Genomic DNA, 27,047 nt, shown 5'->3' with positions numbered 1-27,047 from the left:
ATAGTATTTATATATACTATAGAGTGTATTCATTTAATAAAACTCCTATTTTGTCTGTGGAAAACTTTTCTTACCACTTACGTCAGCAAGAAATAAAGAATAAATTGAAAGAACAGAAGCTGTATTTTGATACTTCTTCCCCACACCGCTATCACTTTCACACTGGACAGTCACATCCTTACCTTACATCTATTAAAGCTGTTCTTGCAGTTCTATTGTGAGATTTTTGCTAACACTTATCTTCCTATATTTGGTTCAATTCATCTCAGTAGCAAGCTTACTTGGAGTAGTAAATAAATACATTTGTATTTTATATCATGCGCTTGGACTGAATACTGTGTTAGACACACTGACTGAACAGCAGAGAATATTAGGGAAAAACAGGTATATGGTATCTTACAGTACTATGTTTCAGCCTGATTTTAGACCATAAGGAGAATACAACACACACCTTAATGGAGACCTGTTGCAGACACAGTACAGATCAGGTAATGGGGAGGATACACAGATTAACTTTTTGCTACTCTAGTTTTGGAGTCATGCAACTCCTTCGATGACTTGGACCATCCTCAGAGGGTCCAGTGCACGGCAGAACGTTATGGTAAAGCTGACCTCACATAGGAGGAATGAGGATGCACACACTGAACATTAACGGCAGCTACCTGAGAAAGCTCTGATTTAATAATAACGAGTTTTTAAAAAATGACTTTGATGCACTATTCTGTTTTTAGTTGCCTCTATTCATTCAACATACCCTAATCAACAATGGTTAAACAGAATACCTGACTTGATGCTGCCATTTGAAATTTTAAAGTGAACTGTGAGTAGGGAACATTGATCACTGATGACAGAAGAGACTAATGAACCATTCAAGTACCTTACAGTACTGACCCATAGAATGTAAAAATCAACCCCTAATGCCTTTTAGTAAAAATGCAAATATCCTTTATCTATCTTGTGAGTATTCAAAAGCAATCCAAGTATTAACTTTCAATAAGTATCAAGAGGAGCAATGCAAAGGACAAAGGGATCAACCCGTTTAAAAGACAGAAGGACAGAAAGAGAGAGAGAGAAAGAAAGCAAAACAAGCAAGCAAAAGAATCCTTTAGAAAAATGCTAAACACTACTTACCTTGTAGATTTTGCAATGGCAAAGTCATAATGCCTCCGGCTGCAGCTGCTGCTACCAGCCCTTGGATGTTGGTGAGATTAGCTGTAGGTAGAGTTAGGACCAGTCCTTGTTGGCCACCCAGTTGCCCAGCCATATTGAACGGAATAAGGATGGGCTGATTGAGGGCTGGAGTGCCTCCTGGCATCACCCCTGCTACCGCTGAGGCTAACTGCTGGGCTGTCAGTAATGGCTGTAATGAAACACAGAGAGTAAGCCCATTTTTCTGTGCTTGGCTTCATATTACACGTCTGTACCTCTTCTGCTTGGGATCCTTTAGTGTTGTCGTACAGACACGCAATTTCAATGTACTGTTTCCAGTATCTCAAAGCATACACGTTCACCAACACAAAATGGTTTGACAAACTTGATACACTGAAGCTGTAAGCCTAACTGTCATGTAGCATGGCAGCAATTCCAGTTGAATCTAGAGTGGACAATTTATTACACATGCACCAAAGATATTTTATGAACACAAGAAGGCCTAATTCAAGCCAGTCTACAAGCTTATGCAAACATTTCCCAAATTTTCCCAGTTTTACATTGGTAAGAACCACAAACACTACAGTGACATTTGCCAGAAGCTATGCGGACTGTATGTAGACTGTACTGTGAAGTGGGTTACAACATCTAAGTATCTTCTCAGGGTATGGTGATATGGAAAATCTTTTAAAACTTTACACAGAGCCATACTATTATGCTCACATTTTGCTGTAAAGCAAATAAATACCTGGCATAAAAGATAATGAAATGCTTTTACTAATGCACGAGCTGTATGTGACATGCAGAATTGTCAGAGCCAATAACTCTGCATTAAAATTGCACTAGCTTTTTAATATTAAATCATGACCTGTATTTCAAAAATAACTTATATAAGAGGTTCAAATAATTTAACCTCCTAAATATGTCAAATTGCTCATACTTTATTTAGAAAAACATACAAAAAAGCTAATCTTTCTAAGCAAATACCTTTTAAAACATATACATGACACATGCATACTGCCTTTTTGTAACACCAAAATGCAGCCAAACAGCTTAGAATCACATTTTCTATATTACAGAGACAAACGATGATCATTCATGGTTTTCATCAAATCATATGTTTCAATTAGTCTAAAGAAAAGATACTGACCTGGGGCCCAACAGGGAACGCAGGATGGGACTGACTGGGTTGGTGTTGGTCAGCTGTGCTCGTATCAGACAGCACTGTGTTTCCTCTGGCCTCTAGAATTCAAAGAGAAAATCTACCTTAATATCAAGCCTGGGGACTGGCACATTACTTTCTACTCTGATGTCACATAACATCAAGCTGAAAATGATATGTTAAAGTGCTTTATCAATAACTCAAGCACTCAAATCACTTATCAGCTGCATAAATTATGCTAACATTCATTCAGACCAGCCAACTCATTCAAGGAGATACAAAAATCTGACAGCACTGAAAGTGAAGCTATCATCAACCCAGCTAATTTGGGCTGCATTATACATCAATTTACATACAGTACATGAGCACTCCGCGTGTGTGGGAACCGCATTTTTTATGCTTAGGTGAGCATCAGCCATTCTAATTTCTGAAAGCAAAAATTATCTGAAAAACAATCAAGTCACAACTACTTTGTGTCTTAATAAAGTCTTTTCTTATGTCACTTACTGAAGCAGGAAAGGCTGCATCAAGCACAATAAAAGGCACTATGAAAACTGAAGATAAGTATTCCTCCAAATGACAGCTACTCTCCTTGTCTTCTAAATTGTATGGGGGGGTGGGAGGGCAAAATTCTGCATAATCAAGGCTTTTCAGCGTTCATTGAGACGATCAATATCCATCGTGAACTATACGCTGGGCACTAATGACTTGCTAAGCACAGAATAAAACCCACCCCTACTGGATTTTGCTGAAGTCTGCAAAACAGATTTTAAAAAGAAAAACAAAGAAAAATACACTATTAGCTGCAAGAAAGCACCAAGTTGTTTTCAAACCCAAGTCCAGATCCTCCAGTCCCTCCTGGGGAAGGACTCACACTGATTCACAAACTTTTTCAACACTGAGAGCAAGATCAGGCCCACATTTATCTTTGAAGCTGAAAGAATGACAGTAAGCATCAAAAGTAGCTGCAAGAGTACGCCAGTCTTTTGAAAAAGAAAATCCTGGCTACAACTTCAGTTTTTCTGGTTAGTATGATAGCTTTTGCTCTGTTAGTTTTTTCTGATGCGTGGTTGAAATCCAATTCTAAGTAAATCTTAACTAGATCCTCTTCTCCAATGTTTGTCCTATGAATAGCAAGTGCAAGACAATTCAGAACTAGCTTATTGCATGCCATGGTTTGCTAGGGTAAAAGGATACGATTCTGTCATACTTATAAATTTTAAAGAGGGTATTATCAGCTCATTTAAAACAAATTCTTATATATATTCTCCAAGGGGACAGACTTATAAATAATGGAAATGTGAAAAAAAAATACTTCAGCACATTAAGGTACAAATAAAATTGACTGCTACATATTATTCAATTGACTTCTATCTCTACAGCAAAGTGTCAATCATAACAGCATTTTAGAATGGGATTAAACAATAAATGTGCAGAGCTATTACGCAGAAATCTGAAAATCTGATTAATTTGTAATATTTTTGTGTGCTCTCAGAAAGCCAGAGATGGACGTTGCTTTGGGAATGCTTACAAACGTTCTATTGAAATTTCTAAATTGATTTGGAACTAATAAAAACATACAGACTTGCTGACATTTTATAAAGTGAATTCCATCAAAATATGTTTGGCCTTTTATTGACTACTGTCATTTAATAATGAGAATAAGATGACCTATTATAATTGGTGAGGACTCCAACAATTGCCTAATAGCATGCAAGAAGAGACCCAGTCACTAAATTTTTTATGTGTGATTTACTCATCTGAGATACTTGAAAAGAAAGAAATGTAACTAGAGATGCAGGATTCAGTGAAAGCTCTTTCTTTCAAATATCTTACAATCCTAGCAGGATTGCTGCCATCGAACAGACCAAACCTAGGTGTTCTTCAGTACGGTTTCCTCTTATACAAAATATGGTCCTACATTACTAAACACAATTTTACCTTAGATAATTTCCACATATCATTACGTTATTTTTTAAATCTTATCACAGCTGTACGTATAATGTGACTATTAGAACAAAGATGCAACATCAATGAATATATCACTCCCCATTAAGATCAGCTCTTCTAAATAATTTTTTAAATGGAATTTTAAGAGCTGAGAATTTTGTCTTAGCGTATGATTTAGTTAATATTAAAATAAGCTCCTAATAATCCGTCACATCATTAAATTATCCTATGAAACGTTTGGGTGAAATGAAAAACAAGAGTGAAATACTAGAATTTGATTGTCCTGCAATTAATATAGTTTGATCTCTTAGCAAATAAATAAGAAGCTTCACAGAAATATGCCTGTGCTTTAGTATTTTTTCATGGTACGAGCTATCCTAAGAACCACTGTTTTCTGTTATCTGTACCCTAAGGATTTTGCAGTATTGCATCTTACAAGCTGTATGTTGTACAAGTGGGTTATGCAGGTCCATTAAACTGAAATTATTTACATCCCTTTCCTTTTACATTGTACTAATTGGAATCACTTTGGATTACATTCCTTTCATATGGTCACTGATTGAGGATGATATATCTTTTTATTCCAGTGTTTGAATGCTCTGCCTGCTTCTTCCAGCTCACTTTCTATGTGATGCAGGCATCTTAGCAAAATAGTACACAATTTCACATATATATGAATGTGGTCTTACATGGCACCCTATAAGAAATTATGCATGCTGTATCCTCAGAATCAAATTCTCACGTTTCCTCTCACGCCCATACCTATTTTTCTCACGCCCACTTACAAGGGGTACTTAGCCCCCTTCTAATCTACCTGCTATGACAGCCACTCAAGCATCAAGATTTTTTCAAAACTCGGAGGAAAATCTGCAGATTGCCAGCTGAGCTGGTAGTAAACACAGTGAAGCACAAATTTCAGCATTAAGTTCTATTGTGTCACGCACACTCACAGCATTTGTTCCTTGCCGTATGCTATCTTCAGCGAGAAGCATAGGTCAAAGCTCCCAGGAAGCCGAAGTACAACACAAAACGCTGGTAGAACACCACTTTTCCTCTTCTACCTAATCAAGTCACCTGGGTGGATTCTCTCACGTTTCGAAGATCCAAAAAGTTGAGAGCGCCATATGTTACATGTGCTATTTCTGATTCACAGGCTCATTTTTACTCATTTGGAAAAAGCCTTCATTAAGACCATTCTCCTAAATTGGCATCGCATGATCCCCTACATTTTTTCCCTCTCAGTTATACCACCTTTATTTGGGAGCTCATTAGTTCCAGATGCCGGAATGAACTTTGTAGGTAAATTATTCCACTGCCTGAATTCCATTCCTTACACAGAAAAAATGGGCCGTCAAAATCTAGCCTCAGTTTTCCCCTTGTCCAGATTCAGGTGATTACCTCCTGTTAGGCTATCTTCCAGTGCTGTAGCTAGGGGTATCACAGAGAGGGAACAGGCCTCAGCAACCTCTGTGGAGCTGGGGAGGTACCAGCACTACCTCCTCTACCCTCAAGCACGCTGTGGAAAGACTGTGCTCACACTATAGCTGTGACTCCTGGTTCATTTGGTGCGGAGAGAACTGTAGTTATGGGGCACCTACTCCGAAAATAGAAGTAAACCTCTTTAACACCTTTTCCCTGGGCATGGAGCCAAGACTTTCCTTGTAAGTGAGCGCTGCCATCATAGCCTAAGTCAAAGAGCTTGCCCGGTAGTACTATATGAATAGACAGGAGTGCTACTGCCATGGTACAGCCACGACTGTAGATAAGACTTTAATATTTAATAAGTAGCATTCATCATACGTGATTCATCATAAATTAATTATAAATTATATAACACATACATTCACCTCTCATCCCACCAAGGGGCTGGGAGGGCATGACACAATAAAAAATTGAAGTGCACTGTAAACATTGCAAAATAACCCTCCTAAAATAAAATATTATTTAAAAAACCTAAGTAATACAAAGGCAACCTCCTTCTTCTCCCCTTACCAAAAAAGCCCCCATCCAAAAAAATGAGCATAAAATCTTGCTTAATAGCACTTGGTTTGAAAAATGAGAAAACCACAAGAGAGGTAACAGACGGAAAAAAAAAATCACATCCCAAGGCCTCCTAGCCTCATATGAATCAATACTATAAATGCACTAATTATAAATAGGCTTTCCACAGTTTAGCTCATTATGGTACGTACATGCTTTCAGCAATATGACAGATTAATTCCCTTCTAAATGTCTTTATCTTACAGTGCCCCTTAAATGAGGGAATACTCTAATACGCACTTTGCAGGTGAGCAACTAATGGACAGAGGGGCTGAGATCCAGATCTTCCAATCAGCCTAATTTAGGCACCTTTATGTCTTCAGATATAGTTCCACCGTTCAGGAAAGTGTGGGTCAAAACACAAACAACCCGCACATGTACGCGCTGCCTGTCCCAGCGGTTCTTGCCACACACGATGTGTGACCCCTGCAGGGAACTTGCAGCTCATGGGCAACTGTGACCTTACTGAAAATACTTACAGGATATACAACGGCATGCCTTAAACACATACGTTCAGCTCTGACCTGGACCTCTTGCTTCATACATAGGTGCTGCCTGTGCCTGCATCAAGGGACATTGCACACTGGTGTCTCCTCCCAAACTCTGCTCCAAAAGCTAACCCAAAGCCAACGCTCCAGGGCGAGATGGAGTCTGAACCTGAGCGCAAGGTTGTGCCAGACATGAACCACAGCGTAGAACTTGCCTCAGCACATGATCTGGACATACATATCTTCTTCATGGGCTTCAAGAAGTGAATTCAACATTAACGAGCCTTAAGTTTGTATTAGAACCAGTGAGATACTGGGCAATCTCTCTTCAGCACTCAAAGATTTGGAAAACAAGCAGGATCAAATTTAATAATGCAGCTAACTACAATAATACTATTTTTTCACTGATCAAAAGAATAGCCAAATCTTTCTGAAACACCATTTAAAGTAAATATAATAAATGAATCAACATAAATAGAAGAAGCTAGGATTGCAAGTAACAGTTCATATTAAAATGCTTAGACACAGTTCTACAACGTGATCCATTAAATTAGTTGCATTTCTCTTTCAGTAACTGTAACAATAAGAAATCAAGACCAGAATTTTTTCTTACTCTTTGAGCCAACTCACATTAAAGATACAGCTTTAAGAATGAAATCATGAAAGTGAAAATACTGTCTGTGAGAAAAATAGTCTTAGATTTTTAAAATCAATAAACTCACTGTCTGAGCATATAATATAGACACAGTTAGATCATAAGCACTAATATCAGGAAGAAAAAGATAACTTCTTAGAAGAAAGTAAATAGACCGACTGACAATACTCAAATTAGCAGGTACTGTGTGTGAAAGTCCATCATCATTGATTAAGGATGAACTCAGTTTTTCATTAAATGGACCCTTAATTGCCAGCAATTATACCAGGAGCAATCATGCACACAAAATTTAATAGCTGAAAGAAAAGGATGCAGCTGAAAACAAAAAAAATGTAACATTGTCTCCAAACAATCCTCTTTCTGCCATGCAGCACCATATCATGGCTCTTAATATCACTGCTTCATTTTCCTGCTACCCTAGAGGTTGGACATGTAGGTAGGAAGCCTTTCCAAATCACCTCATCATAAAATCTGACTAATCAGATTGCTACACAGAGTTGCAAAAACACATTCAAATTTTACAATACTTGTAGGAGAGAAAATTGAGATTTTATGCTGAATACTGAATTCATTTTACACTGGCATTATCGTATTTATGAGAGCAGATATTCCTGTTGCTTCAGTCAGGAAAATCAGACCCAGAAATTAAATGAGAATGAAAAAATCACCCTCTGGAAGTTATGTATTCAAGCTCAGATTTCTCATATTTAATGTAGCGGTCAGATAGCTGTCTTCTTCCAGTGCCAGTAATAAGCACGACCAAGATGTGGCATACAATTCATTCCTCTGGACTGTATCAAACTTCCCAGCATATCAGGTTATCCCACAGACGGCTAAGCAAGTCACCTGTTCCTGCAAACCTCTGCTTCAGATTCTGAGCTTTCATTTTAAAGAAGTTATTTCAGCCTCACAAAGCAGACCATAAGAAGAGGAACTATCTGGGCCTACGCAGAGTTGCCACCAGCACCTGTTAACTCTGAAACCTAACGATGTTACAAATATTGATATCGTTAACTATTTTGCTACTGATCAATTTAGTAAAGCTTCCAAGTACTGTGCTTATCTTCCATAATGACAAATCACCTCCACTGCCTCAATTTACATATCTTAAATCTCATTCTTAATTTTCCCCTGCCCATGTACAAAACCCTCCTAGTTTACCTCTGAAAACGTCTGGGGCATGATAAGGGAACACAGAATTGATCTACCATATTGACATATAAATCAATACGGTGGATTGAATAGAAAAGCTAAAAATCTTGCATATAAAATGGATTGAATTAGCTATCAAAATGAATAGCACAGAGTTACCATACTGACTGTATCATTCAGTATTTCAGTAAAGCCTGACAGTTTTATACGTACATGAAACTGCTATGCAGTTGCTACAGCAAAGCTACCAAAATCACTGCAGAGCTCAAAAACCAGTCTGCCAGTGCACAAAATCTTGCCTCTGCCTGGTCCCTGGGGGATTTTTCTCCTAAGGGATCATCTCCAACAAGACATATACAGTAGGGGAAATCACTATGCTCATTACCAATCACACCGAGTTTGTCTCCTATTTACACACCTGCATCCTTCTGAATCCAGACTGATAACATGAACACTCCATGACTTGTTTATAATGAAAATCAGGTTATCTCAGTGATTCATGTTACAGAGAACGTCTCATGGGCAACCACCAGCTATGTGTACCACCAAAGAAAATACTACCATGCAGAGGCACAGATAATGCAAAAATACAGCTCTCCAAACTGCCTTAAATTTTCTTCTCTACTTTTTTTTTCACTTCTCTACTTCTGCTCCTCTTCCATTGTCTCATCTTTTTCTTCTTTCTCCTTTCTCCAACTTAAAAAATTTTCCTATTGATGCCTATACGAATATTCTTCCACTTCATATATTTCACGTGAGAAAAAAAGTGTCGCTACTGCAGAAAAGGTGAACGGATATAATTGCAAAAGTATGTTCTTTATTCAAAATAGACTCATTCTACTTTTCTTCACCCCCTCTAAGTACAGCACATAAAAATCCCCTGTTAATGGTACATACATTTGTTATGAATTGGACCCTTCATATTGAGAATTCTAGTTTCTTTTATACTGTATGCATTAGCACAAATATAATCACATTAAGGTCACAAAGACCCTATCAGTTTTCCCTGAATTCATACTACATTTCATACTCACTGTTTGCTGTTAGTGCTGGTGAATGCAATGATGATAAAGGTTACTTACCAGAAGATGGACAGTTGAATGCATTATTATTTCATGTTGGGCAGCTGATCCCTAGCTAAGAAGGGCAGGAGGCTTCTGTAAATTAAACTTCCTTTCTTTCCAATCCTGCAAGCTTACTAAATGCCAAAGAGTGAGCACATTAAAGAACACCTATTGTGGAACAACTGCTACGGCTTGCAATCTTTCTACAGTTAACTAACGCTGCTTTGTGATGTTTATAGCTATCTATGTATGTGTTTTCATTTTTGACAGGGCAGAAGATAAGCTTTCCACCAAAAGCCTCACTTCCTCACACTTACCCTCCCAATCAGATTCCTGTACCCTCCTCCCCAAAAGGTACACTATGATAGTGTCCTACCAGGATGTGCACTGCTGTTTGCCTGAGGAACTGCTGCCATTAAAAGCTACTGAAAGCCAGATAGCGCATGTGGGCAGTCTGTAATGTGCAATAAGGAAGGCTTTTGTGGGGGGGGGGGGGGGGGAGGAAAGGGGAGTATGGCTGACATATTTGGTTTTATAGGTTATAATGATAGATTTGCTTGCAAAGGGTAAGGCACTGCAAGGTGGCTAATGTGATCTAATGAGAGAAGTTTAACTCACTTTGAGTGAAGCTTTGAGATCTTCCTGCATGTGGAAAGACTATAGCGTAGGGAGGCGATGAGCATAAAACAAACCTAGTGTCCCACGAGTCCTATGAGAACCTGTTCAGGGGTTCACATTATCCAGTTTAGTGAGCGGTGAACATCCAAATTAAGGCGACAATGTTATTTAAACCGAATAAAAGCACCTGACACTTACAACTTCAAGAGAGCCAGCGTTCAGCAACGGGCACCCACAATATATGTAAATTCCTACTGGAGCATCCTGACCGGGAGAGTAGTCAAGTGACAGTGGTTTATCACCCTTGCTGTGGAGTCCACTGTCTGGTTTTATCCCTGCAGAGTCTTTAACAATTGCATACTCTCTGCTGTGGTCTTTACACAGCCCTGTGGGGCAGCTCCATCAAGTGTCTCATTACAGGTTGTTCAGCTGTTCAGATTTACTGAGACTCTTGAAAGAGCTGTCCCACAGAGAGGCATACTGTAGGAGTCCAGTAGAGATCCAGGGGGGAAACTTTAACAGCAGCAGCAACTCTGTATGCAGCAGACCATGCTCCTAGATCAGACTAAATCACGGAACTGTTAAGTCTACATCATAAACCTATTTAGCTGCCCATGTACCTTCAGAAACTCCTAGCTACAAAAATTCAGCAGCCCTCCCCCTTCCAAAGCAGCCTGTACTGTTTGATAGCTGCAGCAGGCCCTCATGATGTGGCTCGGCAGGGTGAGCCATTATTTCAAATGAAAGAGTTGGCTGGGAGCTGCAGAAACCCATGGTATGCATGCCTTCAGAGCTTGTAAATCTTGAACTGAATTAACTTCTGTCTCTTTATTATTGTCCAAAATCAATTGTAGTGACTATTTACAAGGGGCTTTTGCTAGGAGTTTCCCAAACACTTCATATTTATCTGCTTTTAAAGAACATTCAGTCCGTTGGTCATGTCTTGAAAGCTATGGCAAGCCTGACTGTAGCAAAATCAAGGTTAAAGTACACCACAGGCAGCAAGGGCTCTTGGTTCCCTGCTTCCACTCTCTCCTTCCCCAGTAGACCGAAAGCTAAAAATACAAAAAAAGACCTGAAATAGAATGAATAGTTGGTGTACCATCTTGCCTGCTTCCCAAATTCAAGCAGCTATTTCATGATACTAACAATGATACTAACAGTCTCCAGCAGCCACCAAAATGGTCTTCTCACACACTAAAACAGATCTGTGGGGAAATAAAGAACCAAGTGGTTTACAAATATTTGGACGTTGTTCCTGTAAATATGTGGTTCTTGCCTTCGTGTCAGTCAAACTCCCACTGGATTTCATACGTGCTGGATTAGTTCTCTACGAAGGGTTTAAGAATACAGCACAGCGTAGGGTTAAAAAGCTTTGTACGTGCCAGACACATGTTTCAGGACAGGCATAATGCATGAAAGATCTCCTGGTTAGTAACACCTTGTCATGGCAGGACCTCTTTGTAACAACATGTTGTGCAGGAAGGAAATAAGCAAGAAGAAGCCACGTGCCTTAGCTTTGCCAAAATACTAAGTGGCAACCAACTTGCTTCAAAGAATGAGAAAGGGCGCTGTGATACATCCTAACAGGATTAAATTATACAGCATATACAAACTGCTTGTAATACACAAAAATGCTTGCATTCATATATATATGGATGCCTCTCTCTATAAAGATACATATTTTTAAACAAATTAGTTTCTTACATCCCTTTCATTTTTATATTATTGTTCTGTTTATATTTTCAGCATTACAGTAATTGAAAAATATCTACTGGTAAAAGATGCTATTAATTTAAGTGCATTCATAGTGTGTTATGTCACTAATAGACTTAGGCAACATTATTCTTTTATCCTTTTTACAAAGCATTATTTTATTGTCCTCTCATTTCCAAGATTTTGCTTCCACTTAAAGTCAAGTAGAGTGAGGGCTCTGCAGAATTCTATTATATTATTGTCCTGTCATTATTCTAACCCCATTACACAACAACACAAAACCAGCATCAGCTTCCATTTGTCATATTATTTATTTTGAGGATTATGTCAGATCTCAGACTATGTGTACGTGCCCACTAAACATATTTTGGAGTTGGGCAAAAAGTAATCATTGATTCCTAGTAAAAATACTTCTAAAGAAAATACTCTTTTACTAATTCTGCATTTCTGAAAGAGTTATATCATCTGATTGTGAATTATGTAACCCTTTAGAAGAATCTAGCTATATTTACAGAAATTAAGAGGATGTGTAGAGGTATAGATACAAACAGACCCAAACTCCTTTGTCCATACTCCCAGGTGACGAGATATAAGCTCGTCCTGCCAGGGAAGCTGCATCTGCGTAGCTGTGCTCACACAGCGCTCTGCACAGGCTACCTTGAGCTCAGAGGCGCAACATCACTCTAATGCAGCTGGGTTGCATCTGGGCAGCAGCTGGCTCATGCCTGGCCATGAAGGAGCTGGAGAGGACCCTGGGCCCATGTTTCCTACAGGTCAGATCCCTTCGCAGCCTGCACATGGCTCAGCACACCTCACGTGCCATATAAAAGCGATCTCCGTCGCTGTCTCAGTATCTTCCTTTAGGCTCCCTGACTTTGAAGATACTCAAAGGATACTCAGGGTTGGTTGGAAGTAGCCAACACTGCCACCATCCTTTCCTGCCACCAGGTAGTAATGGCTGCCCTAAAGGAAGGAAGGATCTGAGAAGTCGGGCACTAATCTGGCAAAAGTAAAGTTCAGGCTCGGTTCCCAACCAACACAGAATTCCTGTGCAACCTTCACCAGCTCTATTAACCACCTAAAGAGCACTGTTAGGCTCCCTGGGCTCAGAGAAGTCCTGGACCACAGGAATACATAAACTAGACTGGTTACTGGTTGGCAGGTGTTGCCAGCATGTTGCTTCCTCCAGTCACAGACCTCTTACCATCTGACACTACCCTTATGCTGTACCCCCAGTGCAGGGCCTGCACCAAGGGGCTCCAGAGTTGCCTTTCCTCCATGCTGAAGGGATCTCGCTCAGCTCTCCAGGGCAATCTCACGTTGTCTTTGGCACAGAGGTGCTTCATGTCTTCCCTGCATCCTCAGTCTGGCACAAAAGACTCCTGCCCTCCTCACCTTGCCTCGTTCTTAATGTCATGTTGCATCCTGGCTACTGAAGGACTGCTAGAAGGAAATAACTTTTGGTAACTACCAAATATATAGTCCCAAGTGAGATTCCGGTCACAATCAGTCATTCCATTAACAGTCATCCAGCTTGCTTGCTTCACTATTCTGCAGGATCTGCTAATAATTTCTTTCGTTATTTACCCTTAGCTGAAGGTTCTTCAGCAAAGCACCAGCTACTATATAGAAAATACAAAGATAATAATGCACTATACAGTTTAACCCCAGTAAGAGGTGTCTAGTTTCAAAACTCAGTCTAAATTAAAACACACTAAAACAAAACAAAAAAGTGCTTATAACCATACTTAAGGACTTCTCAGCTGACATGCTACTTAGAAGAGCTTCCAGGGTAAATCCAGTCCTTTAACATCATATACACAATTGACATTCTTCTTCACAAGACAGCTGCACACAGAATAAAAGGATGCACTAGGCTTTATTTCAGTCATTCTGAAGCACATCACTTGTTAGTGTATTTAGCATGTGCACTCTTATAATATCACTGTTTTTACTTAATGTTATTCTAATGACTTTCCTCTGAAGAATATCTGTGGACGCTATAACTCCCTAAAAGGTAACAACGGATAAACATCAGCTTGAGAAATTCCGGTCTATATTATTTATGAAGCTGCAATTCTCCTGTAAATAACCCAGTTGTTAAAATGATATGTATCTATGTAATTGAGTCTTCTGTATACAAATAAATAAGGCTTTATTGCAATGTCAGAAGTTAACAGACCAGTCAATAAAATCAATAACTCACTTTTTCTTGCTTATATATCTAACTTTTCTCCACCTTTCCTACGTCCTCTGTTTGTTCTGGTTACATGTTAACACTTTGAAGGATATATAGCTCTTCTGATATTGTTTAGTAAATGGTGATCTGGAGAAAAGTCTTAAGAAACACCACCTCAGCAATTTAATACTCTGCCCACTTACTGTGTACTTTAACATATACCTGTCTGATAGAAGTAAGAAAGAAAATGTCTTGGTCTATATATCAGAGTGCTGGAGATTTTTAATGTGAATGACTACATGGAGGTCTAAGTAAATTAGGTTCATATTGATACATTTAGCTAAAAGTGCTCCAGGCCTGTATTGCATTATCCTATAACTGCTGTCAAAACAGCCCTGCCAGATTGTAACACTGTGCTGCTTAAGCCTCTATGGTTAAGGTTGTGTCAGCGTTTCCATTATACTCCCCATTTCTCAGATGTTTACAACTTGGCTGTAAAATTTGCTTTGGCCTGAAAATTGGTGAACCAGAAGCCAGATCCTACAAATCTTTACTCAAGAAAGTTGACCATTTTATTTCAGTGGGAGTATTTCCATTAGCTGGGTCCTGTCAGATCACGATCCAAGGTCAAAGCTTATGAGCCTAGTTCTATTTTCTTAATGAAAAGAGGATTGGTCCCTTTAAAAATATTGTTTAAAAAAAAAAAAGGATTTGGGAGCACTAGAAAATAATACGTGATTTTGTGATGTGATTAGGTCCTTAACTTGATCATCTCTTGTTTTCAGTACTTAGAAGAAGAAGAAGAAAAATTAACGGCCACGCCACTGCAATGTAAAAACTAGCCTTGGGGCATATGCACTAAATTTTCTTCCACTAATTACATTTTCTTGTGGATTTTCATCTGGGATCTAGCACATCACCTAAACAGGATAAAACTGGGATGGCTCCAAATGAGCCATTCTTGCCTATTAGGAATACAAACATGTTCACAAAAGCTATCTTATTATGTATGCTCCATACAGGCTCTCCATTCAAAAATATTTTAACAGATGTCATGCTGGATAAATATAATGGCTCATCTGAGGTTTAGAAACACTTTACTCACAGTAGCCACAAATTTGGGCAGCATTTTTCAAATTGAGTTAAGCCCTTAATACACACCCACGGGCTTACTTAGACTTATAGATACAATATCTTTTTCCTTCGCCCTTCTTAGCTGGCTGAATGCATGATATGTTATTGATAAAAATTTTCCTTTCCTGATTCTGCTCCCTTGGTTTCCTGCTGAAATACAGCCTAACCTTGCATTTGACTTTTAGATAAAAATACTGTGGAGCGCTGCTTGGGAGACAGATGCAAGGCCCTTCTGCATGGCTCCAGCAGCCTACAGCTTATTCCTGGAGAAGCATGGGAAGTCCATGCTGTATAACGGCATCATCTGCAACCTTTCCTTTTGGAAAACTGATTACAAACAGGGTTGCCCAAAACAGCAGAGGACAGCAACACATCCCTATGCTTTGTTAATGCAAGTCAAAGACACAGGAAGAGCTTTTACAACAGTCAGATAAGACTATGGAGCCAGTTTGTGAGAAGATGATGCAGTTTGGGATTCCTTTTGGAGTTTCATTTGAAGGAGAGATCTGCACTTCTGCTTTCACTGTCTCCGGTGCAAAAGGGCAGTATGTTCCAGTAAGCTGTATGTGGCTTGGCATTGCACAGGTCTCAGCAGCGACTGCACTCTTGTGAGCAGACCTACTGAAATAACATGAGTACGAGCATCAGTGATGTTCCTTTAAACTTCTGGGTTATGAACTCTCCGTGCATAAGACTGAGTGCGTGATACCACCATCAGGTCTTAGAGCAGCTGCAAACCTTTGCAAGGCTTCACAAGAATTGAAATTTATCTTATACTTTACATGATTTAGAACTGAAGAATCAGGCCCTGGCAGCTGCACAGCGGCATCTACACAATTAATACAGGGTAATGATCTCTTTTGTGAACAGCATGAATATTCCTTGCAGGAAGCTACTTGCTTTCCCAGAAGCTTCATTTTATGACATATAGTAACTGAGACAGATTATGGTATTAAGCTACAAGCTTGCTCTTTTCCAGTAAGGCAGGAGACAAAGTTTGAGACCTTAAATATTAGTTTACATTGCAGTGCATACATCTGACACACCAACTTGAGAGATCGCGTGGTGGTTGTGTGCTGTGTCACGCTGTGGGGAGTTTTTCCTGCTGGCCTGCAACCTGGGATGCTGTGCCTCCTCCTGGTGCCCTGCGAGCACCGTCCTTGCCTGCAGCAGCTCTGTGCTGCGATCCTGCAGCAGCAAGGCTGGCAACCTAGCCCCTCTGCGATACAGGCAGGCAACGAGGGAGAGGGCTGCAGGGCTGCTCTGCAGTGCACAAAACGCCAGGTGAGAGGCCTGGTGAGCAGCATGAGCATCAACTATCCTCAGTCACAGGCTGCAGATTTAGCGGCTACTTGGGGAGCAACGCAAGAGAAGAGAGATCATCTGGGAGCTTGGCCCCTCCTGCTCGTGATTTTTAGTTGGGGGTTGATCCTTCTGCAACTGCCTTTCTAGGGCCATTAGGCCAGCGTCACCAACTCAGGTAGAGTCAACGCAAAAGCCATGACTCTCTCATCAGTCTCCATCCTTTTCTAGTGACCTCTGCACCACGTATCTCAAAAGCAGGGCCTGCATTTTGGTGAGTAAAACAGCATACGGCACTATGCTCGGTGTGTCTCTCTGTACGAGCCCTGGGGAAGGAAGTAATTTCATAATTAGAACTTCAGGTTCCCCCACTGTGTTGGACACAGCTCAGCAGGCAGAAAAAAAAGCGTTTTAGTCACTGGAAAAAATAATGGGAATATTTGTGTTTCCTACCTAGGTAAAATGAGCACCAGCTTAACCTTAATTCATTTCCTTTTGAAGCATACAGCTATGGTTTCTTAATCATCTAATTTCAAAGATTTCCTGTAATCCTTACAGAAATTCTGTAGATATCAAGGGACAAAAGCACTCCTGCAGTGACCCACGCGTTCTTCCCTCGGGCTTTTCACTAGTGCTGCATTCTTCCACTCTTACAGTGCTGGCTACGCTTAATACCAGCGAGATTTTTCACACAGCATTGACCCAAAGCCGAGTATTCTCAAAAGAAAGGCTTGTGCCAAGTTAAGCAAGTTTTGACTAAAACCCAAATAAAATGACAGAGAAAGCATTCTGGTATTAAGTTCTGATACTGGGTTCTGATGTCTTTAAATACTGGAGTACAGTTCTTACCGCTATTTGGTAAAAAATTGTTACCTTCTGGTTCTGCTGGGTGTGCACTATGGATGACTATATGATAGAGCAGAGTAGTCTATTAACTAGACTATACAGACCCCTCATAATGTGCATACATTTATGGCCTGACACTCTCCTAAGAATGAATCAGTCTCAGGCTCCTATCACATTCCTGGGCTCCCCTTTCCTGCATAGATTCCTCTTCTTCTGTGCAGTTTTCCTCCTCCTTTACGAGAATTTTTGGACAAAACTCCTGAAACAGTGACTTCGAGAATGATAAAAATATGTGGTGTGCATTGCTTGTGCGTTCTTAAAGACAGGGTGGCTGCAGAAACATGCTTCTCTCTCAGTCAGCAACCTGATTAAAACGATGCTCCAAAAAAAAAAGAAAAAAGAAACCCTCAAATGGCAGAAGTTCAGACAATTTTTAAACTACTGTTTTCAGAGCATTTGTACTTTGTGCTCTGAATAAAAATATTTTGCATTAAAATGTGAACAGGACAGTAGGAGAGAGTAGAAGGATGAAAGATCCTGCCACTATGTTGTTGCTTTAATAATATAAGCCCTAAAAAATATTAGTGTGGTGTGAGACTGGAGGCCCAACACACTTCTCCCTCTCATGCTGGAACGGAGTGTAAAATTTTCCCCTATTAGGAGCAGCTCATCTTCCAAGGATATTTTCCTCCTCCTTAAAGATAAATATTTTCAAACACTGTATCATATTCACACTCTTCTACTGTACTTACCAAAGACATAAATATCTTAATATTTCAGAACTATAATATAACGCAATCAGATTCAGCATAATAACATCCATCAGAAAGGACAACTTAAAAGAAATGCATTGCATTTTCTGTATGAAACGATATATAATGACCATTGCCTAGAAATGGATCAATCTGGCTCCAGTGGAGCAGCTGCATAAGCATTCCAAACAGCAATAACTACAAGCTCTGGTGAGGTAGTTTTCTTCCCAATGTCATCTCATTTTCTCTCCCCTGAGCAGGGCTGAAAGTCATGCCAAAAATCATACTAAGACAGCTTTCTCTCCCTGTCCTTATTCTTGAAATCCTTAATTTGTATTAATACAATTCTTAATTGGCTGGCAATTTTCAGTTGTAACACATTGTACTGAGCCCAGTTATAGTCACTACAAATTCTATTTTTCTACACGTTTACAGCTTTCGCAGGGAAAGTGCACTCTCAGACAAAAAAGAGATGTACAGAATCTGTGCCTTGAAGGAAGAGCTTTGGCTTTAAGATGTTTTGCCATTTAAATTCTAAACAATTGATGGGAATAATACAACTAATTAAAGTGTTTTCATTATTGTCATTCTTTTAATATACTTTCAAATAACATATTTGGTGATATCAAGGAAACAGAAAACTCAAGGGAGACAGAGAGGCCAGATCTTTGGATCTAACCGAACCATGTTCTGCAAAGAACCAAAGAGAGTTTTCCACCATATTTCTACCCTAGAATCCAACAGACAACTTGATTCCAAACCAATACTTAAATTTAAATAAACCTGAACTTCTCTAATTTGCATTACTTTGTGGTCCTTCTCAAGGGTTGTGCACAGAAGATCTAAGAGGTCATGACAAGGAGTGCCAAATACCAAGATCAATGCCAGAACCATGCTAAGTCAGCTCTCAGTCCCCTTATACCACTGAGGAACAGCAGAGAAGCCAGAACAGCATGCACAGTTTCACTGAGTTTAGGACATGTAGGGTTTTTTTGGTTTGCTAGTTTTTTTTGTTTGCAAAAAAAAAAAAAAGGCTTTTATATCACACCAGAAATGCACACAAGCTGGATTGTTACCACTGGTTCACAAGATAACAAGTCTAGGGAAGCACCCAGGAGGTACAGTTGTTTCCAGCCATTCTCAGTTTGTGACCCCCTAAACTTTCTGCAGAGGAGGTGTGGAATCATTCATACGATCTTAAACTAAGTATAGTAGTTTGTTTTTCCTGGACCCAAGTGCACAAAAATAAGCTAAAAACTATTTTCTACATCCTCTAGAAAATTCACAGGTTCAAGTTCCATTCATCGTCCTGAACTCATTTTAGAGCTTTTATGAGTTTTGCATCACAAAGCTACAGGGCATTTCTATTGTGAGGACTGCCAGTGAATATCAAGGAATTATGATTTGCCTTTAATAAATGACAAGAAATACTAATGATGTGATAATGGCAGTTGATAGCATTATTAGGAAGAAATCTCTTCTACTCAAGTTTACCTTAGGGGCCAATTTCCCTGAGCTAACAGAGGCCAGAAGCAGTCAATTCACATCCTAAACCGAGCAGTCAGACGTAAACCACAGTCAGAGGTTTTGAAATGGATTCATTTATCTGATAGACCTGTACAATCTTCTCCACTCCATGGCTACCGCAAAGGCAGACATCTGGGAGCGCGTTGGAAGTGACAGCCCCCATCGTTGTAAATAACGAGGACTGTTTTAAACAGCACAACTCCAGAGTTTCTCTGGTATCAAACTCCCACCCTCTGTGGATTAGACAACAGCAGTGAACACTAAACTGGGGAATACACTGAAGTGACTTTTCTTGTGTTAATTTTCCATATTCTGCCCCCTCATCTGGCAAAATTGCAGAAATACTCCTAGATGGAGAGAATCTATTCTTTAGAGTTTCTTAGACCCCATCATCATGGTACTAAGTGCACTTCAATAGTGCAAAATGCTTAGGCCTTTTTACTGTTCCCCAGGCTCAAAAGTTTCCACAACCACTTTGCATCCAATTTCCCTCAAGTCCATTTCTTTGGTATTCCCTATCATTTATACACACTCACAGCCGTTTCAGCTAGTCCCCCTGTGTCACCAGGTAACCCTCTACTTTCTCCGTAAGGCTCATCGCTCTGTTCAGGTCCATTTGCACAAAAGACCTAAGGCAGTCTGTGTGGGAGTACGTTCCTTTACTATCTTCAGAGACGCTGGTTTGAACTACTTTCTGCCCAATAAACTATAAATAACAACGACAACAACCTCTACTACAAATAACAGAATGATTAGCAAGGTGTTTTTTTCTATTCCTGTCAGTCAGTTCATTAGCAAGGATGGTGCTCCATAAATTCTTTCCATGCATTTCCTTACTACAGTTTAAATTCTTGCAGGGATTTTGTGTAGCTGCTTCAAGTGTAAATAGCATGCCGTTATTACTGGATGATGATAACCTACATTACAGAACAGGAAAAAAACCCTGCAAGTACTTTTCCTCCTGTAAGAGTTCTGGGCAAAGATTTGTTTCTCCTGGAAGAGCCAAGACCAGGAGTGATAGACTTGTTCCTGAATTTGCATCCAGTTGGTCAAATCCTGCTCCCTTTCATTCAGACAGTTCAGCTGAAGACAGAAGTGCTCCAGTGGATCACCCAAAAGGATGAACCGTTTGAAGGTCTGTCTGTCTATCAGCTCCTACTGGGAGTTTATAGATTTAGTCCTGGCACATGTTAGACTAGGCAGACAGGCAGCAACATCTTCTCATGTTCCCTTTTGAGCCTACACATGCCCATTTAATTTCAGTGTAACTAGTCCAAGCCTACGCTCACAGGGATGGGGATTAAGCGACAGCTAAACAAAATCCCTTTTGTGTGCATATTTTTATGCTTAAACATCATGTCCTTTGCAAATAACATGAAGGTGCAATGGCATATATTTCTGCACATAGTCCACGTGTTTATGCTGCCCTGCACTTGCTGCAAAACAATGTGCTTGCATCACTTTTCATGCACCTGTGTGGTGACCCAACTCAAGGCAATGATATATCGGGTGGATCTGGAAGAACACAACAAAAATGTTCTTTTCAGCAGGACGGGCTCCTCGACCTGGTTCACCACATGGGCCCAGGACAGAAGGCACAGCATGGTCAAGGTGGAGCGAGGCGGCTTAAGCAGCAGTGCTACTGAAGGTGTTAATGGCTAATTCTGTGGAAACGATTCATCTTTGAGCATCCACCAATGTGAACAGTTCTAGCACATACAGGGACTTACACTGATAGTACACTACATTGGACTGGTCATTTTTATGATCTGATCGTAAAACCTGATCCTGTGAGATTCTGGTTTGGAGGACATAACTGGAAATGCCTTTCAACAGCAAATGAGACTGAAGGCCTTGCATTTCAATCTTTAGATAGGCATATGCTAATACAGCTGAAACGCCTCTGTAAGATCCCCTACCCGCTTTGGATTTCTGCATGTTCACCCCCAGCGGAAAGAAAAGCTGGGCCATGTAAGTTTTATTCAAAAATCCCTCTTCTTGTGGAACATCACTTGCTTGCAGAGCAGTGCAGAGGGGCTATGTCTGCCTTTTCGTAAGGATGACAGCAAGCTTTTCACCAACAGCAAGCAAAGCTGATACGTTCAGACACACAGAGGCATAGCTTGCTCAGGCTGGCAGAGTGTGAAACACTGAGCTTGGAAATGAACCTGGCAGCAGGCCAGGAGATAAGATCCAGAGCAGCTCTATGTATTCTAATACATGTGTCTGAATCAATGCTCAAACCAACAGACTCCCGATGGAACTGCAGTCTTCCCTGGCACACTGTTTGTTGACATTTTGCTGAACTCCATGTTGGCCAACACACACTGCTCCCAGGGATGTGTTCCCAGGGAGCTTGTCCTGGTTCCGAGCGCTCAGCAGCTTTTAGACTTTTCAAGGTCTTCTGATTTTGTCTAAAAAAAGACAGTACCTAGGTGATTTAACACATGCCTTTTAAGTCAAACTGCAGTTTTGGCCCTGAATAAGGCACAGGTGCTCTGCAAGGGGAGCTACTGTTCTCTAAGAGGTTTGCTGTGTCCTAATGGCCAGGAATTCTCTACTAAGACAGTGAACTTAGATTTTAGGGCATGATGCAAAGTTAATTCGTTTCAGTAGTAAAGACTTCCATAGGTTTGGGTCAGCATCAAGGGATATTCTACTAAATACCAAGAGTACAGGCAAACAGTGCTGTTCGCAGGGGTCCTGGCAAGCCTACTGAGTGCCAAACCTCTCCTGCTGTTACCCCGCAGAACAGATCTGCATTCCATCCACTTTTGACTTAAACATTTTCTTCTGATGTGCTCTCATCATTCCTGGACCTAGCAATCCTGCAATTCCCTCTTATCATAAATTTGTCATGTACTTTAAAATGGTCTGGTTTTTAGATCTGTCACAGACACTAGCAGACAATTCAAACAAGACAGAGAAACCACCACTGTTTAAAATCAGCCTAACATGAAGAACATAACAAATATACTTCCCTATCACTGTTAGTCACAGTGAGAATTACTCCGTAAAGCAACTCATATGACTGCCATTAATTCAATGATAACTGAATTTATTAACTAATTACCAAATTGCATGCAGATCCTTTGCTACGTTGTTGTATGTGCAACACTTTTTTGCACCATTCTATGTGGAAAATTTTTGTTATTTCTGTTCCATGACTGAGCTGACAGGAATTGATCCCCATGTTTTCTGAAGCTGGCCATCTGTGGCTGCCTTTTGCCCTCTTCAGTGTCTGATTCCCCAGGTTTCCTTCAACTATCCTTGTCTTGCTATCAGAAGGATGAATTTGTTCTCTGCTGAAGTTTTCAGGGACATAATCACGCGACTCTAGTTATTCACTGCAACCCTATTTCCCGAATGTTAAAGCTGCCCCGTTGGATAGTAATGTCCCAATTCTATCCACGTTCAGAGAAACAAAAAGTGCGTGCGTGCGCACGTGTGTGTGTATTTCCCTAGGCACAAAGGCTTATTTCTCCTTGACTATCCAAGATCTAGGGAAATTCCCTGTGGATCTTGGGTTATCCTCAGATTAAGACTCATCCATTCCCCTTATTCCCAAGAGGAATCTCCCAAGGCAAAGCTTGACTAGGGAAGAAAATAAACATACATGGCCGACTTCTTACTATGTTTCCCTCATTTGTGATCTACACAGAGAAAACACAGATTAACAAAAAGAAAAAAAAAGGAGTTCATAAAAGTTTTGGAGCGTTCAGAGGCTCTACAGTCAGGCACGGTAAGATATGGCTCTCGTCTGAAGAGCCTACTGTCTGAGGGCTTAACTCTGGCAACCTGAAACAACAGGCAAGTTCAGCTATTCTCCTGCATCTATTTGTTTAGACCAGTAAAAAGAGGAAGAAATAAAACGTCATTGAAATTAAGATGTCATTGATGGGGAACTTAGGCGCAGGGAACAGACTGACCACCATCCTGCCAAGACTGACCTGTCTGAGATGATGCAACAAATCCATGTCAGAATCAGAACTGACCTTTCCTCATGAACCGCTGTCTTGGGCCTAGCCCCGAGCTTAAACGAAAGCAAAAATAAATCACAAAACCAAAACAAATACTATAGCCAGCTGAAGAGTGAAAAATTGATGGCAGCAAAAAGTTCCACCATAGACAAATACAATTCTTTCCAAGAAACCTGAAAAAAATGCAGCCATAGAAATTCAAATGCAGCCATAGAAACCCAAAACAGCCATACTGGACTGAAACACAATAAAACATCATTCCGTACAAACTGATGAGAAATAGCAAACCAGATACTTTTAGTTTTGTTCTGTTCTCTAAGTTAGTGATTATTAATAGACACCGTCTCCCCAAAGGGCCAAATCTAGCCTGCAGCTACAGCAACTTCTGTTCAACGTTTCTGAATCCTCCCAGCGTTACCTCAGCTTTTCCCCTCAAAAAATGCATGATGACGCTCCTCTTGAGTCAGAGTCAGAACACTGATTGGATTCAAACTCCTTCCACCTCATCCTCCCTCTCTTACTCTGAGAAGTGCATACGAGCACTCTGCTCAGTGGACAAGATCATTCTGCAGTCATCTGAGGTATCTGTCAAGGGGCTATATTTAAATATGCATTGTTTGCAACAAAGGAATAAAACTGTGAAAGATTATTAGAAAATTAAATGCAGCTATAAATTAATTTCTGTAATCACTATTCATTAATATTTAATATATTTATATAAAGGATAAATCTCCTCAATTCCCCAGGCATCCTGCATTTAATAATGTGCAAACAGCTTATCTCCTTCCTATTGCTGAGATGGGGTTTGTAATAACTAGTAATGTTAAATGTATTTTTTTAAATCAATAATAAATAAATATATAAACACTTCCCCCCAGAATGCTTCTGATGTTATTTACAAAATTAAAAAAAAAGAAAAGAATGCCAAGGGACTTTATAACCGTTTCATTACTACTTTCCTAATTGTATATGGTGGAGCTGCATAACCAGTTTATTGAAATTGAAATCTTTGGAACTGATTCTCCCCACAGACACTAACAATAAGCATCCTGTGCAATAATACCACACTCAATGTAATATAAACATTATATGCACCAAGCTTTAAACATCCCTTGGTTTTCCCTGCTGGAATGGGGCATTTTTTAAACATTCTCATGTTCTGCCACTGCATTAAATCAAATATCTAATTTACAGAGTGTAAAATACAATATTCCCGTATTACAATAAATAAAGATACATTCAGAAAACACAAACACACACACTTGGTATGAGGATAAGCAAAATTACATTTAATAAAGTGGAAATAAAGCAGACTCTTCTAGGAAATCTGAATGGATTTTAACGCACAATATGAAAGAAATTGCTTCTGTTTCCCACTGTGTCCCTGAAAATAACTAGGCTGCTACTACACAGTTCTCATCCTACTTACTTCTACTTAGCAAGGGTACTTTACTCATATGAGCAGCTCCATTTATATAAACAATATTTTTACTTAAATGCACACTCTGATATCAGTGAGATTGCTCTCTAAGGAAAGAGGCTCATATTTTAGTTTGCAGGAAGGCAAAAAATTCCAGTAAAAAGAAAAATGCTGGACCTTCATTTGTTGTCATGTTTCTATAGCAAATAAAATCTGAGATATTATTACTGCTACTACTACTGCTACAAAGGCTTTTGTCTTTTTTAACATCAAGAAAAGCAGTTTTGGGGAAAAAAATTATTGATGGGCTTTGATGACATTTTCTTCAGGTGATTCAAATATCATAGCTAGAAAAGTCTTTTCTAACCCAGAATTCAGTATTTCTTCAATGAAAGAGAACCAGGTGGATCCACTGGTATTTCCAACAGGTAAAAAAGGAGAAAGAAAAGGAAAAAAATAATAAAATAATTTTTAACATTATGAAAGAAACGGGTAAAGTTGTTGCAGGTTTTTTTTTCTCTATGGTGCTATTGACACCTGCCAGCAATGGCATGTAGACTTCTTAAGAAGTCTGTCTCAGCCACCTCATCTTTATAAAGTTTTATAAGACAATGGAAAAAAAAAATGAGAGAAGATCTAACTGGATGGTTTGCTCCCCTGATGGTGCATAATACAGTGGTGTCACATCCAGTATGGGACTTCACAACCAGAGTCAGCCAGCAGAAGTTCCCACTGGACATTTGGACAGGCAACTCCAGAGCTGAGCGTAACTTTTTGTAATGTTATACTTTTTGAGAACATTACAAACAGTTTTTCAAAGCTGTGCAACATGCTAAAAAGAGGCATTTGGGAAAAGAACCTCCAAAAGCCAGCTCCAAGCTCAAGCAAAGCCTTGCAACAGACCTGCTACCACCACAGAGCTGGGTACATGCACAACATCACACCACAGGCAAAGGACACTGCTCATGAGCGCCCTAAGAACTGCAGTGATAAAATAAATTAAAGATAATTTTAAACAGAGAGAGTCCAATCCCACATGGTTCTGTACTTCGTGGTGCCAGTACAACCCACCGGACGCTGCGCTGTCATTCTGCACAAGAAGCATTCTTTTACATACTTGACCACAGTGGAATAGACTGCACAGGCTATGAGACAACACAAAACCTTGCCCATAGCGTGCTACTTGGATTACTTAAACCTCAGTCTGGCAAGGCACTTAAGCATCCCAGTGACAGACAGGCTTGGCAGGGCTAGCGGAAAGACTCCCATTGATTTGAATGATGACTGTTGGGCAAAGACCATTTGGCTATATGAGAAGTACTGGTTTATAAAAGAAAGACTTGCCTGTCACCTTTAAAACGTTAGTGTGCTAAATGAGAAGAATTAAAAACAGAAAAAGAGAAGAGGAAAATGCAGCCAATTGAATTTAATTACACTTCCTCCTCAATTGGTCCATTCTCATATGAAACATCAAACAAGCGGGAAGTAGTGAATATTTGCACCAGATAAAAGCCTGCTGAAAACAACCTGAGAAAGAAGCAAAACAAAATGGATGTGACAATCAAAACAATACAAGCAAAATAACAACATTAATGGAAGGTTAACGCAAAAGGGATGCAATCTATTTTATTACTCATACCGCCTTTCAGAATATGGTACCAATCGTTTGGATTAGGCTGGACACTTTCAACAAGTTTTGTTTTATTCAGCAAACACGAAGTTTTGGAAATAACATATTTGTCCCGATCCTTCTGTCTCTCTATTTTAATTTATTTATTGTTTAGTAAAATTATCCTCATATCATCTCACGCACAGAAATGCAAGCTCTGCTACACTAGTGGAAAGGCAATCACACCTCATTCCCTTAGTTTATATTTAGGGATCATTCCAAAGGATGAACAGCGACCATGGAA

The 27,047-nt window shown here is 39.8% G+C and overlaps 1 protein-coding gene across 5 annotated transcripts in view; it reads right to left on the bottom strand.

The window, feature by feature from the left end:
- POU6F2 (POU class 6 homeobox 2) overlaps positions 1-27,047 on the bottom strand; it is a 315,713-nt gene that overhangs the window by 181,165 nt on the left and 107,501 nt on the right. For all 5 annotated transcript variants that reach the window (XM_068935937.1, XM_009679430.2, XM_068935939.1 and 2 more), the window contains exons 3-4: positions 2,300-2,391; positions 1,132-1,360 (exon numbers count right to left, since the gene is read on the bottom strand). In XM_068935937.1, the coding sequence (XP_068792038.1) occupies positions 1,132-1,360; positions 2,300-2,391 (321 nt within the window). The remainder of the gene's footprint in view (positions 1-1,131; positions 1,361-2,299; positions 2,392-27,047) is intronic.

This window comes from Struthio camelus, chromosome 2, assembly GCF_040807025.1.
Source record: "Struthio camelus isolate bStrCam1 chromosome 2, bStrCam1.hap1, whole genome shotgun sequence".
In the NCBI taxonomy this organism is placed as follows: Eukaryota; Metazoa; Chordata; class Aves; order Struthioniformes; family Struthionidae; genus Struthio; species Struthio camelus.
Note: the sequence above shows the minus strand (reverse complement) of the source record. Positions and strands in the feature narration are given on the sequence as shown.